General features: G+C 44.4%; 1 protein-coding gene across 5 annotated transcripts in view; it reads right to left on the bottom strand.

Moving 5' to 3' along the window:
• Positions 1-15,037, bottom strand: part of ADD2 (adducin 2) — a 573,955-nt gene that overhangs the window by 320,629 nt on the left and 238,289 nt on the right. For all 5 annotated transcript variants that reach the window (XM_069617650.1, XM_069617649.1, XM_069617648.1 and 2 more), the window contains 2 exons: positions 9,075-9,218; positions 6,432-6,530 (listed from right to left, as the gene is read on the bottom strand). In XM_069617650.1, coding sequence (XP_069473751.1) covers positions 6,432-6,530; positions 9,075-9,218 — 243 coding nt within the window. The remainder of the gene's footprint in view (positions 1-6,431; positions 6,531-9,074; positions 9,219-15,037) is intronic.

A 15,037-nucleotide genomic window follows, 5' to 3' on the forward strand; every position in this document is an offset into this window, starting at 1 on the left:
GCACAAACTAGTGACAGGGCATTGAATGATAATGCCCCTTACACCTCCGTTTAGGAGTAAGAGTGATGTACAGAGAGTAACAAAAACTTTAGGTAATGAGATGCATGATTATTTGACATGTATGACTTCCAGTATTTCTTTCATTTCAGAGCAAGTCAAGCGTCAGCGGGGTCTGTCTAAGAACACAGAAGAAGATTATTCGACAATCAATCCAAGTGAACTATTACCACCACCTGAGTTATATGCTGGGGACCTAGTGTTGATGAAACATTTTACCAGGAAGTGGCATCAGCCACGTTTTCATGCCCCTTTCATTGTTGAAGAAGTGTCACTTTCTGCTATTAAAATACAAGGAAGAAGAGCTTAGTTGCACATGGGCAATGTGAAGATCTATAAAAAAAAAGACCTTCCCTCCCACCTTTGCTGATCCAGAAGCGAGACAAGAAGAAGAATTTCTGCGTGTGCAGACCCGATCGATGTCTAAGAGGAAGGATGAAAAGGTAACACGTGATTAACACATACTTTATTTTGACTGGAATTCAATACACACTCCTTATAGATATTTCAGTGGGAAGTGAAAGGACTTGGCGGGAATACCAGGAATTTTTAAATGAACTTTTAGAAATACATTGAAGCAGAGAATAAGAGTTATGCCTAAACGTCAGTTCTTGATCAGAAATTGGCAACGAGACCAGTGTCCAGATTAATTTTGTGGAGAATATTTGTATTAAGTGATCAAACATATGGTACCTGCCAATAGTGACGTTCATCGGCTTGTGCTTGCTGTCTTTGTGTTCATACTTCAGTCTTAACCTTCTCTTGTCAGAAGAGATGTTAATATTCACACTATCTTACAGGATCCTAAAAACGTGATAAGAAGACTCCATATTGCTATAATTGAACACATTTTACAGTTGCAAATATAAAGCAACTTGTACCAACACATGAAAAAACTAGGGGAAAAAGCATCTAAGTAGGGTTGCTATGTCTGCTCTCTCATCCCCAATACCATGAATGCAGTAAGAACTTTCATTGCAAGAGAGGTTCCAGAGCACAATGAAAAATGCCTCAGTCATCTTGCAACATGTGCTACTCAAGGACAATTTCAAGGAAGTTGGGCGACTTTGCGATGGAGATCAAAATGGTCATTTCCATACCAAGATGACTATATCAAGACTCTACAAATGGAAAAGGAGCCTGGATGGAAGAGCACGATGCTTGTGTATCCTGCTACAGGACAGGATGAGGTGATCATTGAAGAAATGAAGAGAATGAATTGCCCTGATGTCAGGGAAATAGCCAGATCACCTGGATGTTGAGAACAAACTCAGTCATTAATCTATGGACGGGTGAATTCCAAGAAGGGATGGGAAGAAGGAATGCTGTCCTGTGCAGCTAATCTTCCTGAAAACAGATTACGTACAAGAAGTGCAGAAGGTGAATGATGGATGTTTGAAGTCGTGGGCCAAGCACTCCAAACTACTGATATGGGTCGAAGATAAATGAAGCCCAGCAGTTGTAATTCCATTGGTTAATGCAACATTGTGCTTCCGAAGACACAAAAATAACCATGTGGGTGGGTTATAACAAAGAATGCAAAACCACAATTGACGTTCCTAGGATGGGAGAAGGGACAGCCGATTTTGGGCTTGTGGATCTAGAGCTTATATGAGGTTGCCCAAGGATTGGGGTGGAGTATGTTCCTTGATGCTCATCCATGTTCCAGCATAGGTGATTCCCCAAAGCAATCTGAATATTGGTGAATTTCCAAAGGTGGATGCCCATTTGAGAAAAAGAAGTTTGCTTGAACTTCTCTGTCGGACAAAAAAAAAGAAAATTATTCCTCAGCCAAATCAATAAGAGCGTATGACTCCATTCCCAAGGAACACAGGTTGTTCAGCAAGACTGCCACAATTCTGACAACTATATTCATGCCTGGAATCCAAACAGTGGTGAATGCCAAGTGGTTACAGATCCCTAGATGGGAGCTTCTGCAGACAATCAATGCTACCTTAAAGGGATTCAACGCCATTAAGGAAGAGCTGAGGGCCATACGACTGATGACCCTCCAGAACCGATATGTCCTTGATATGATGACAGCGATGGAAGGAGGAGTTCGCTTCAAAACCGGGACATCATGTTGCACATTCAGACATTCTCACGATGAACAAAATGGAACCTTGACAGAGGCCATAATATTGTTAACAGACCTACATAACAAAATGGAAGATGAGAAGGATGACACTGAAGATGACTTTTGGTCTGCCTCCCTGTTCTCGTGGATTCTGCAGTGGTTGGCAAATATATTCAAAATTCTTGGGGTGATATTGGTGCTGGTGATGTTTGGATTCGGTGTAGTCAGGAAAGTGATTGCCCAATGCAAGAAAATGGCAAAGAAAGTGGTAAGAATGAAGATCATGATCGATGATCGATGTCAAACCTGAACCTAACGCCAAGGTACTGAAAGATGAAGCTGTCTGGAAATACATAGAGGCTAGCATCGTAGCACCTGAAGGAACAAAGTTCCTGTATCCAAAGAATCATAAGACGTATGTGGGATGACGGGTCTATTGTACCCCGAATGGACAATGTAACTACATGACCTGGAGTGTAGATGAACATGTCAAATCAGCCGGGACCCTGAGGAGGTGATGAAGATATGGACACCAAAGAAATATTTCTTCAAAAGAAAATATCAAGATGTGGATTGTGGAAACAATTGAGGAGGTGGTCGAGGACTCAACCAGAGGGGGGAATGTAGAGGAGCAGCTGCATGCCTCTGCAAGAAACCCTGCCCCTCTACCTCCCATATGTGACAAGCCTGAGATCATGCTGTGTTTGACACCAGTAGTTGTGTCAATACCGCAACGAACATCCAAAAAAAGATACCCATTGAGACAACACTATCGAATCTATCCCCGAAGGGATGACAATTTGAGGGAGGACTCCCTGAAGGAATTTGAAAAATAGCAAAGAAATAAGCCTGTGATGTCATAAGAGAGTATGAGCAACGTCTCAGGATACTGGCTGAAGAGGATGGGCCTCATTAAGAGTACAGCGGTACGGTGGTTTTACCAGCCACCCTTAGCGGGACCCATTAAGGGACCAGGGAGCTAATAACGGGCCTACTATTTGCGGGCCCATTATTAGCTAGCTCCTTCGCCATTCCCATTGAACCCTATGAGGGCTCGAATGGGAATGGTTTTCAGAATGGGGACTTACTGGGTCCTCCAAGGTCGGAATGACCCGGTAAGTCCCCATTCCGACTACACAGACCCGGACACAGGTTTGGAGGCAGCCATGGTGCTATTAGCACCATGGGTACCTTCAAACTCGGAATGAGGCCCGATGTATGGATTCTAAAGACACTAATGATGAAGTAAAGAATCAAGAAAACTTTTAAATAGGAAAAAAAATATTACTCATGCACAAAGTGCTGCAGAGGAGCAACCATTCAAATAATTGTACAGATGCTGAAACCCAAGGTAGACTGTTATCATAGAAGGTGGTTAAATGTAGTGAATAGAATGCAGGCAAAGCCGCCATTGTATAGGGGCTGGACATCGGTATAATGAATTTTAGTAAACCAGGACCCATGAAGAGGAAAGGGAAAATTGTGTTGCAGCAAGAATAAGCTGAACAGTGGAGCCGCATGGTGAGGTTGTTTGGCCTGAAGTCAAGACTGAAGCAGCCAAAGTCTGTTATCTATTCTGAAAACGAGTGAACGTGCAAGGATGAATCATCTCTTGTTAAGGTGCACAGAAAGAACACCAAGAGGGCCAAGTTTAATTCATTTAAGACATTTCAAACTTGCAAAACGGACCAAATCGTGGTCTCATGTCACGTGAGCCAAGGATGAAAATAGAGATCGAACTTGGAGTCCTAGAACACGATAGTGAGTGCCCACACTCCCATGTATTCTCAGAGACAAGAATACTTTGCAAGGCCAAGTTCAAAGACAATTTTCATGGCAGAAGGCTTGGGTGATGAGAGGTGCTGGGCTAATTGGGTGGGGAGGTGGAGTCAGGCCCCATCTCCTTGCACCTGGGTCTGGGCTTACGTGCTGCTAAGTGAACCGAATGTTCCAGACATGGCACAAGAGTGGCAACCAGTTGTAGTGGTCCATATAACGAAGGACCTTACAGTTTGAAAACCAATGTGAAACCGTGTATCTAATGTTTCTGAAGAAGACATGTTTTAGGAGGTAATTAATTACTACAGAAGTTTGTTTGTTTATTTGTATTGCACGCCAGACCCAAGGGTAACCGGGTGCAGTGAGCAGAATATACGAAGCTTTCAAAGTTGCATAGAAATTACAATGTTACAGCAAATTACAATGTTACATAATTAAAATGTACAATAGTGATGAATCTTTGAAGGTACATATATAAATTCAGATGAGTAACATAACACAAATAAAGTCTTTCAAACCTTAGAAGTCTAAGGGCAAGCAAATTCTGCCTGGAGCCCGATATCTTTTTTCACACAAAACAGACAGGACATCTTTGAGTAAGTTAATTATAGCTTCTACGTCTATAATATCCTATTGATTACTACATCTCCCTATTCAAAAGAGACTAACTATCCCTCAGGTGGATGTTGTCTCCTTAGTAAGCGCTGATGTTCCGCCTATCTAGGGTCGGGGATAGAAAAGAGACTGTTCCTTCCCTCTCTCACTACTTTCACTGGCAGCTAAAAATAGGTGCACACCCATGGAAGTCAAACATGACTTTTTATTACTTCCTCATAGTGTCTCTTATGAACTAGAAAAAACTAAAACAAAAGTAACATTTAAAACATCTTTTTCTAGAAGAATGATATCACTTTTCTTCTTCAATCTATGTCCACTAAAATATTTTCAGCCTTGGTCTGTTCACTAAAATGATGTAATTTTACGAGTTTGCCAAATATATGCCTGTCTCGAAGGTTCAGGTCATCACCCTGAACCTTTCCTGTATAGTCGATCGGTTTCAGCGGGATTGGTGTAGCTATCGCTTTCTTCAGGACTTCAACCGGATATAACTGGTCAAGGTTCAAACATTTAAAAAATACAACATTATTTTCTGTCTAAATCTCCATCTTCTAGTTCGGGGAGTTTGTCTCTTGTTTCTTATTTGAGCATCTTAGTCTCGAAACACTCCATACTTGACTTTTCCTTTTCTCTGTTGTTGGGGTCTCCTGGTGGTTACCCACCCTGCATTTTGTCCCAATGTGCTCTCTTCACATTGTCTGCGGGGACTTCCATCTCAGCCTGGGTGATTGGGCACTACTTGATGGTCCACTCTGCCTGGATTAATTCAACCTCGTATCATAGTGGTGCACCGTTATTCGTACTCCTCGCATCTCACATGTTCTTGCTCTTATTTCCACTCCCAGTTTCGATGTTAGGGTCTATCTTCCGATACAATTAAAATGGGCTGCTACACCACGGGGGCCTGCTGTGGCTCTGATAAAGACAGCTTAATAGCATTACTTAAGTGGTAATTTATAATTTCAGCCAACCGGCTGGATATCTTTCTTTGTTATGATGTGCAGAGGTTAATACACATGTCCTGTTACAATCTATAGCTATGAATCTCCTTCCTACATTTCCCTCTGTTCGATTTTGCCATTGAATGAAGCCACAATGTGTGGGTGAAGCTGTGCACATATTCATCAAAAAAGAATCAGTCCAACACAATAAAATCTGTGTCACATTAAATGTAAATGTTCTGGTTAACGACATACCTATCAAAAAGTGTTCCATAATCATAGACTTGTTTGGCCCAGCTTTCAGCTCTTTGGTGTGGGTTAGTGAATAGGCTGGGAAATTGATTAAGTTCAAGGTGGCTCGTGTTATGTAAAGGCAATGATAAAACCAGCGAAATCACCCAGTGCAATTTCTTTTGCAATCTATGCACCACAGTCATTCACCTAGGTTGTACTGAATTTATTCTTTCCATTTCTTTTAACATGTTGATTGTGTGATCAGGTACATGCTCTCGAGATACAAAACTGCACTAATTAAAACTTCCTGTGTCCCCAAAAAATAAAACGTCATAAACCAAACAGGATCAATGCATTTGCTTTTTAACATATACAGGCAGGTTTTCGCCGCTATAGGCAGGGGTGCACCAAAGAACATTTTGAAATGGACCCTGCACATCTTCCAGGCCGGTCCCCCAAAACTGTGAAAAGAGCATTCATGCTGGACCCCATGAATGCACAGAGCGGTGAAACACGCAGAGTGTAATTTGCATTATGTGCCCCTACTCGTCTGGAAAATTCACTGCAAAATGTCACAGATGGAGAAAATAAAACCAGGTATAGTGTGTGTTTCTGCCTCTTTTTTGTCCATTTGCGTGAGATGCAAAATCAGGCTGCACATGTTGGTGCTACCCGGCTAGATCCAATAGTGCTTTCTGTGGAATAGCAGCTCATGCAGCACTTACCTGGATCTCACATGCAGCCTGCACATGGAAGATTTGATAAAATGCTTCCTCCACCGATTCCCCCAGGGCAACCACGCCATGGTTCCTCAGGACCAGGACCTGCAAAGATGCAAAGAGGCTCTCAGAATATTCTACCAACACTGACGCAGAGCTGCCTTGATGCAAGACTGATGTTTGCAGTGTATCTATGTTGCCACATGCCACATAAGTACCTATGAGGCTATGGTAGTTACGATAATGATGGTACTTCTTTTGGCCATCTGTGAAGGCTATGGTAACAATGTTGCTTTTTGGGGTATTGTTCTCTACATTGTTATTTTTTACTGTGTGTTGATACATGGTGTTGTTTTATAAATGTATTTTAATGTTTCATGTTCGATGTTTTATATTCTATGGAAATTGATCAATTTCCTGAACTTTGTTGAAGAGGTCTGTCCATTGGATGTTGCGCAGCCAAGCTGGCAACACAAGTCAGTTATACAGGACACACAAGGGAATACAAAGTTACTAGCATCAGTACTATTGCCCGTCAATGTACAGCCTTTGAAGGAATGACAATGGCCCTCATTACAACACCGGCGGTAACCAATGGCGCTATTAGCACCATGGTTGCTGCCGGTATTGTAACGAGTCCGCCATGCAATGGGGAATTACCACCCCATTCCAAGGTTGGCGGGGTGGTAATTCCCCATTGCACAATTGGCCCTTCCCCATTCCCATTTTTGCCCCATAGGGCTCAATGGGAATGGGGAAGGCGGTAATTATGGTACTGCAAATTGCGGCACTGTAATTACCTTCAAGGTCCCTTTGCGGGTCCCTACTTTAACGGCTGGTCCGGACCAGTCGTTAAGGTCATGGGAGCCGCAAAGGGACCTCGTAATTAGGCGCTAAGAGGTTAACGGCGCCGCAGCCTTTTACGGCACCGTTAACCCCTTAGCGTCAGGGTCGTAATGACCCCCAATGTCCTACTGGCTTTTAGGAAAAAGCAGGAGCATTGATCCATTGAGCTATTTTACCCTACTACACGCTTGCTCGAAAAATTGCATATTTATCAGCTTCATCTAATTTCCTCTATTCTGACTCCCTATCATATTTCTTTTTTGATCAATTCAATTTCATTTGCTAATAAATCTGGTCCTTCTTGAGATTCATTTTAATTTTATTTATTGGTAATTTATAATGCGCCTATACAGCAAATGGTGTTTCATGGCACCACAAGAAGAAAAAAGGAGGGGGGGGGACAAGAGGAGAATAACAAAAAGCGGTCCTACTAGACCTTGTGATGTTAGAATCTTGCAAGTGCAGTAACAAGAAGTGCCAGGGAGAGGGGTCCAATGATAAGTGCGAGGACGGGGGTGGACCGGGCTCAGTAGGGGTGCGGCTCCGCTAGGCTAGTACAGGGGGCGGGGGCAGAGTAGGGCAAGTGCAGGGATGGTGGGGGTTCAGGGGAGACCGAGGAGTAGGGGTAGAGGCTAGTTACTCTTGATCACTTCGCTAACGTCTGCGGAACCACTATCAGGAGACTCATTAAAGACGCGTGATGTGCTCCTCCTCCAGGTCTTCCTACGGACGCCATTTTCCTTTACTAATGAAGCATGCAGCACTGTGCAGAATTTAGAGTTTTAATGATGGCAGTTATTAGGATTTTAAACTCTCCTTCTGCACAGTAATTAACTATGAAATAAGTGATTCAGAAATACTGGAGTCCTGTAGAACTGCTCCTTATAAGGCAGATGTGTGTCAAGGAACCCAGCTTTCAGATGCTTGATGCAGGCATCAACAGTTGTCCTTTCAGAAGCAAATTCCGGTATAAAATTTTAATGCGCACAATGCACCCCTGTTATTTACATGAAAATAAACACGCTTTGGTGCAATTCACAACATTTGAAACCTATGCTTGCAATCGGTTAAAAAACACACTTGAATAATTAATAGAGTAGGGGGTATTTCACTAGTTGACACAGCTGCCAAGCAGTGCTTTGGAAGAACAGGGACGGTGCCGTTAATTCCAGCAATCCCCTCCATGGAGTGCTATGGGACTCCATGGGATGGGGATTTACCGCCCTTTCAGCCATCTGGAATATCCGGGGAATACTGGGATATCAGGTGGTGGAAACGACAGGGCAGTTTTCCGGTATCTCGCAGGATTTACAAGCAGTATACCAGCAACCTTGTAATGAGAGCCAATGGTCTCATAGGACTCCATGGAGGGGATTGCAGGGAGTACCGGCACTGGTAATACCGGTGCCGGTAATTCCGGCAAGTATTTGCCGGGTGGGGCCATATTTACCCCAGCTCTTGACTGGAAGTAAATCTATGGTCCCAGCCGGCAAACGTGTGCTTTGCTGTTGCAGGAAAAGCGCTGGTGCCGGAATTACTGGGATTTCCTGGGCAATTTCCTGGCACCTGCAAACCCATAATGAGGCCCATTACCTTTACGCATAGCAAGAGAAACCACACTCAAAGCAAGGCCTCAACGCCAACCATGACTACACATAGGTCCTGAGCACGCACATCATATCTTTGCCAGTCCCTAACAAAGATGCAGGGTCAAGAAAAGTGTGGATTAATCATTATTATTGCCTACGCTTGGTTATATGTTTTAAAATAAGTTTGCTCATTAGTGGGCACAATATGTATTACCTTGCAAGTTGGTCCCAGGCACTTCTGAAGCTCGATTCTGTCGCTTTCCTCTTCCATGTCACCACTGAAATCAGAGTAAACAGCATCACCGACCAGCAGGGCTTCGTGCGAGACTGGAAGGATGCCACACTTCATGGCCGACACCTGCGGGCGAACACAGGGAAAGCAGTCACCGCGACCCGCCACACTATAGAAACGCTCTCACACCTACCACTAACTCCACAAGGGAGCTCCATTTCTTAACTACTTCCAGACTTGCCATCTGCTTATAGTTGCTGGAAAGGGAAATTAAAACATAAAGGCTAGCAGCCCGAGAAAAGCAAGGGCAGCTAGCCGATAACAGGCCAATATGGCCATCAAGACGCCCATTATCGCCATTTGCACTTGCAATTCCCTCTGTTGTTGCCCAATAAAATCATTTTGTATCTCGATTGCCTAAAAAAAAAGTTTGGGGATGTTGGTACCCTGGGGCAAACTGAAGGCAGGCAGTGAATTACGGACTGGCCGTCCAAGTGGATTGGCATCAGGAGGTATGTGGAGAGGGAGGTGAGAGGAGGACGCGGCAGGTCTAGCGCCAGGGCACGAAGCAGAGAGGCACAGGTGGGGGTGGGCAGAGATAGATAGGCACAGGGGAGATTAGCCAGAATAGGGCAGCTGGACGTGCCGCGAGTAACGCAACTGGTCCGGAATATGAGCCTTTCACCGGCATATGAGGCCTGCGATCCGAGGCACCTGATTGGTTGAGCCGGGCCGCCAGGGTAGCAATTGACAAACAAACAGTTTGGGTTCCATTTAAATGTAGGGTCTGTTGTTGGTATTCTGTTTAAATCATTCGAATGCATTACCCTGTGAAACCCTTTACTGCTGTTCACGCTTCCAACAGCCTTAGTAGAGCAAATAAGCAAACCTTCATTTAATTGACACAGACTGTCCAATAGGATCGCTTTTAAATGACTTTGTATTATTCAGAACAACTTTTCAAACTCTCTCTTGCACCCATCAGACCCAGGCCCATGTACTGCTCCCTGCTTGCGATACCGCTGTTCAGGAAAGACATCTTGCCAAAATAGAGGGCACACTCTGCAATATCCAGCCTCCTTCTCTTTATATGAAATCCGAACCTTGCAAATTGGTAAAGGCTATCGTGATCCGGCTCTTTGCAAAATAATACCTTTAGGAACTCGCTGCCTAGTTGCATCTCTTATCAGCATCTCTCAGGTCAGTGGGCACAAGAAATGGCATACAGCAGAGCAGAATTACAAACAACCCTGGAGTGCAGGGCTTGCAAGAGGAACTGACAAATGCAGTGCCTCCACTAGAAGAACTGACAAATGCAGCCTCCACACTCGGTTGCAGTGCCTCCACTCTCGGTTGCAGTACCTCCACTCTCGGTGGCAGTGTCTCCACTCTCGGTTGCAGTGCCTCCACTCTCGGTTGCAGTGCCTCCACTCTCGGTTGCAGTGTCTCCACTCTGGGTTGCAGTGCCTCCACACTGGTTGCAGTGCCTCCACTCTCGGTTGCAGTGCCTCCACTCTGGTCTGCTTATCCTGCGCTGCAGCCGGAAACCTCTCAGTGTGTAGAGTGAAGGCAGCATTCTGGAGTGCCTGTTTTCTCAGAACACCTAATATTAAGGTCCATGCCTGAGTTCACACCACATTTAGCGGGAGCTCGTCTGAGCCCAACTGCTATATTGCACTGATGCACCTATTCAGATGCCATTTTCACCCCTTCGCTCTCAAATTCACAAACGGGATGCGCTTTTAAATGTGCAGAAATGAGGCACACTCGCCTGCGCCTGTGCGGGGCAAGCGCGGGGGAGAGGGTGCGCAAATCATGAGCCTGTCATGCTTTTTCTTGAGGTGTGGGGCTGTCACCCTCGCATTTCCATCCCCAAAACAGGGAGGGGTGGAGGGGAGATGCGATTGTGCTTCTCTCTCTTCACAGAGGCAGGCCCTTTCCGGGCCTGGCTTTGTGAAATGTACCTGCAGCAACCAGCGTGCTCCCGACACTAATCTATGCCACAGCGCTGACCAGCACATATGTCCCTTACTGTCCACTCCCCCTGGACATGCACGAGAATCAGGTGGCCTGCGCATTTCTACAGCGAGCGCAAATGAAAAAAGCGCATCCTCCGAGCATTTTCCATTTGGGCTCCTTTTTGAGAACCACGCGCAATAGCAGCTCCTCGCACAATCTCCATCACGCAGTTCTCTGCTCTATGGGGTGGCAGCGCACCAGCTTCATTTGGCCATACTCAAAATCTCTTCTTCCACAGATGTCCGAGCTCCCTGATTCCCACAGCCTTCCTTCAGATCAAGACATATAGTCCAAAGTTGAAACGTAGGGCCTGATTTAGGGACAGTCCAATTGAAGACATTTTTTGTAAACAGGGCCCTAAAAGTGCTACTTTTCCAGTGAATCAAAGTTTGGCCAATGGTTTCCAAATAGGAAATAAAACGCAGGGACACCTTACAAAATGAAAGTGATGTCTTCCAGTATGTGTAAGAAACAAAAAAGTGGGGTAGGCTATGGTCCCTGAACCTAACTCAGTGGCTTTTACCACTCTCGCCACTTCCAGAACTTCCATTACCGCTATGGCAAATACTTTTGATGGATTGTAAGCTTGATGGATAAAGAAAAACAAAAACATGAAAAAGTTCCCTAAATGTTAAGGGAATAATGGGATATAGGAGGCTTTAGTAAGAGTAATGGTTAGGAAAAGTTTAGAATAGAAAAAAAAGAAAGGGTTCAATGTTCTTTTGCCGACATGAGTTTTTTCGATGGAAAAAAATAATCGAATTTTTATTTTTATTTTTGGGGGGCTTCCCTCCCCAAGCCCCACCCCCTCCTTTCTCTATGGTATTGTATTGTGCTAAATTTTGTAAAGCGCGGAACTAAGGCTCAAGAGCGCCTAGATGCTGAAATGGACGGACAGTGCGGAGAGTACTTCCACAATATAAAAATATTTAAGAAGATAGGTTTTCAAAGCTCTGCAAAATAGAAGAAAATCTCCAGTGTCGAGAAGTAAGGCCGGAAGCTTGTTCCACAGGGTGGGGGCAAGAACTGGGAAAGAACGGCCACCCAGGTGGGCCTTCTGGTAGCGTGGCACTTTAAGTAGCATTTGAGAAGAGGAGCGAAGGCACATGGCGGGTTGGTAGCGCTCCAGCCTGCTTTTCAAATAGATTGGCCCAGTGTCGTGAAGGGCCGATGGGTAATACATAAACCCCTAAACTCCACTCTAGTCTTTACAGGCAACCAGTGAAGTTGCTGCAACATGATTATAGAAGGGGCAAGTCTTGGGGCATCTAAAGCCAACCGTGCCGCCGAATTCTGATGCGCTTGCAGTCGCTGTAGCAGATAACGTGGTTGTCCCAAGTAGGCCCTGTTACAATAATCCAAGGATCCCATAATTGCTGCGGTAACCACCTTGGTACGCCGGTCTGTGGGAAGAAAGGGAAGAATCTTGCGCAGCACCTTTAATTTAGCAAATCCGGAATTGCAGACTGTCGATATCTGGGCTTCACAAGAGCCAGAGGGGAGGAGCCTAACACCAAGACTTTGACCCCCTCACAAAACCCCCTCACCGCTTCTTTTAACCCCTTCCAACCACCCCTATATATGCCAACGAGTTTTTCCAATGGAATATTTTCGGAAAAAATTCCATCGAAAAAACTCCAATCGGCAAAACAATGTGATACGAAAGAAAGGACGTGTTGGAATGAGGGTTTGGGTAAGTGTAGAAGGGGAAAACATAGGAAAAAGCAAAACATTCAAAAAAAGAAGAATAGTTGTGAAAGGAAGGGGGCCATATATAAACTGATGTAAGTGAAAAAAAAGGGAAGCCTAGTCTAGTCTAATTTTCAAAATATATTGACGTTATAAATACATATTTATATATAAAGTTAAATAGAACTAATGGGATTTACTGACACTCTAAAAACTTCCCATTCATAACAGTTAGGGTGACTTCTATGCCATCCTGAGCTTATTTCATTTTCCCAAGGAACATCTGTAAGAAGTATCATAAACATGTGTGCGAGGCTGCAATGCAGAGCTTTATGAGAAAGAATGACGGTGTCATATTCAAAACCCCATGCCACCCTATGAACGAGCGTGCCTAATTGGCACGCATAAGGCTGTAAATCTACAAATACAACCATGGGATTCCTGCATCAATGCAAGTGGTCCACATTATAGCAATCAATGTCAGAGTCTTCGGTTGGGTGCAGCACATGCATGTTGGTAAAGCTCCTCCCTGCCCTGCAGTCTTAGAGATGCGATGGACATAGAATCATGCAACTCTTGCATGATGCAAATCATCAGAAGTGCTTTACTTGCCCTTTTTTGATCATAGAACGTATGCTGTAAACACGTGCTTCTCATGCGACATGGATGTAAAGTACTCTGTCAGTGATTTCGCCTGCATCCCCGCTAATCACACCCTGAGTCTTGAGCACTACTCCTTCCTAAAGACACCTGCTCAGAACTGATGGCCAGCCATTCTGTAGCACCACAAATGGTGTTAGGCTCACCATCTAGGAACACACATCGACCTTTATGGACCCCTTGCCACCTCTCTAGGCTGGGTTTACATATTAATAATAATGCATTTCCAGGGCACTTTCTCCAAAGTGCTGTATATACTACCTCGGAGGAAGGAGAGGCTGAGTTTGACTGGCAGGGATTCGAACCTGCGACCGGCAGAGGACACGTAGGATCAACCCTCTAAACTATCTTGATAGCTTCTGTGATACACTGGAACATTTACTATAGTTGTAGACTTATCGTAGGGTGTTCTTGATCCACTGCTTGTGATTTCATCAGTGTCGCAGTTTGTGTGAGTGAGCTTGTGAAGTTATCTGGGTCAAACGTTGTGTTGGAGTTTCATGTTACATCACCTACAGGTCAAGCGCATATTATGTAACTTTGTCAATCTCTATGATTTTGATGATACAATGGCTGGCAGTGATATGAGGCGTATCCACGTCACACACGTTGAACTATTACAAGCTCTGTATGTAAAGAGGCGTGTTCAAACATGATCTATATCTCTTTTCCAGGATCTGCCTAGTCCTTTTTTCTTTGAAGATAGGCATGGTTCAGAGGAAAGCACACCCACCTAGCTCATGGTAGCTTTATCATGGTGGAAGCCTTCCTTTTACCTCCGCTGGGTACGCTGAAGAAACGCGTGCTCTGAATAAGGGGAAAAGGAGCAAGTGTACAGCTACTTTCCTCCTGTTGGAAAATATGTTGACACCTTTTCTTACTGGCCTTTTGGTAGCGTTTTTAGAGGGCAGTCATTTATGAATGCGGCGAGAATCATGCAATGGGAGTTTGGGTGGGTCACTCCCCAGGAGTACCTGAGCTGATCCATTGTTACTCTGGTAGGCAGAACCAATGAGTAATTAAGACACAGTAAAATGCTTCTCACCTTTTATTCAGGTTCTCTGTATCCTTTTGTGGAGAACTGGGCACGTGCCCACCAATCCTAGGGATGCAACTAACACAGATTTTCTGTATTCAAAACTAGATGAAGGTCAAGGCAACTTAAAGGTGATTCAATCTTTATTCAACCCACCTTCACTAGGTCCCTAGTCTTAATAAGTCATTCTCTCTATTCAAGGCCTCTAGTCTAATGCAACAGAAAGAAATGATTTCCAAAAGAAAAATAATCCTAATCTTAACTCATTACCTTTCCGGCTACCCTTTTCTAAAACAGATGACAGCCCTATCGTTGGACAAAATAATAGTCCAAAACCATTACCTTATAACGGTCTTCCCTATTCTAAATGTATCACAACAGAGCTCTTTATCACAGATCCAATAACAGGTACTCACAGCCTGACCTCCCCCCAGGACCTCTTACCAGCTGGTAAAAGATCTTAGCAGGTTGAGCGCTTGCTGCTGAGATCTGTGTGTGATCGGCAGATTGCAGGTTCAAATTCCAGCATGGGCAACTCAGC

This window comes from Ambystoma mexicanum, chromosome 10, assembly GCF_040938575.1.
Source record: "Ambystoma mexicanum isolate Mex_15411 chromosome 10, UKY_AmexF1_1, whole genome shotgun sequence".
Lineage (NCBI taxonomy): Eukaryota > Metazoa > Chordata > Amphibia > Caudata > Ambystomatidae > Ambystoma > Ambystoma mexicanum.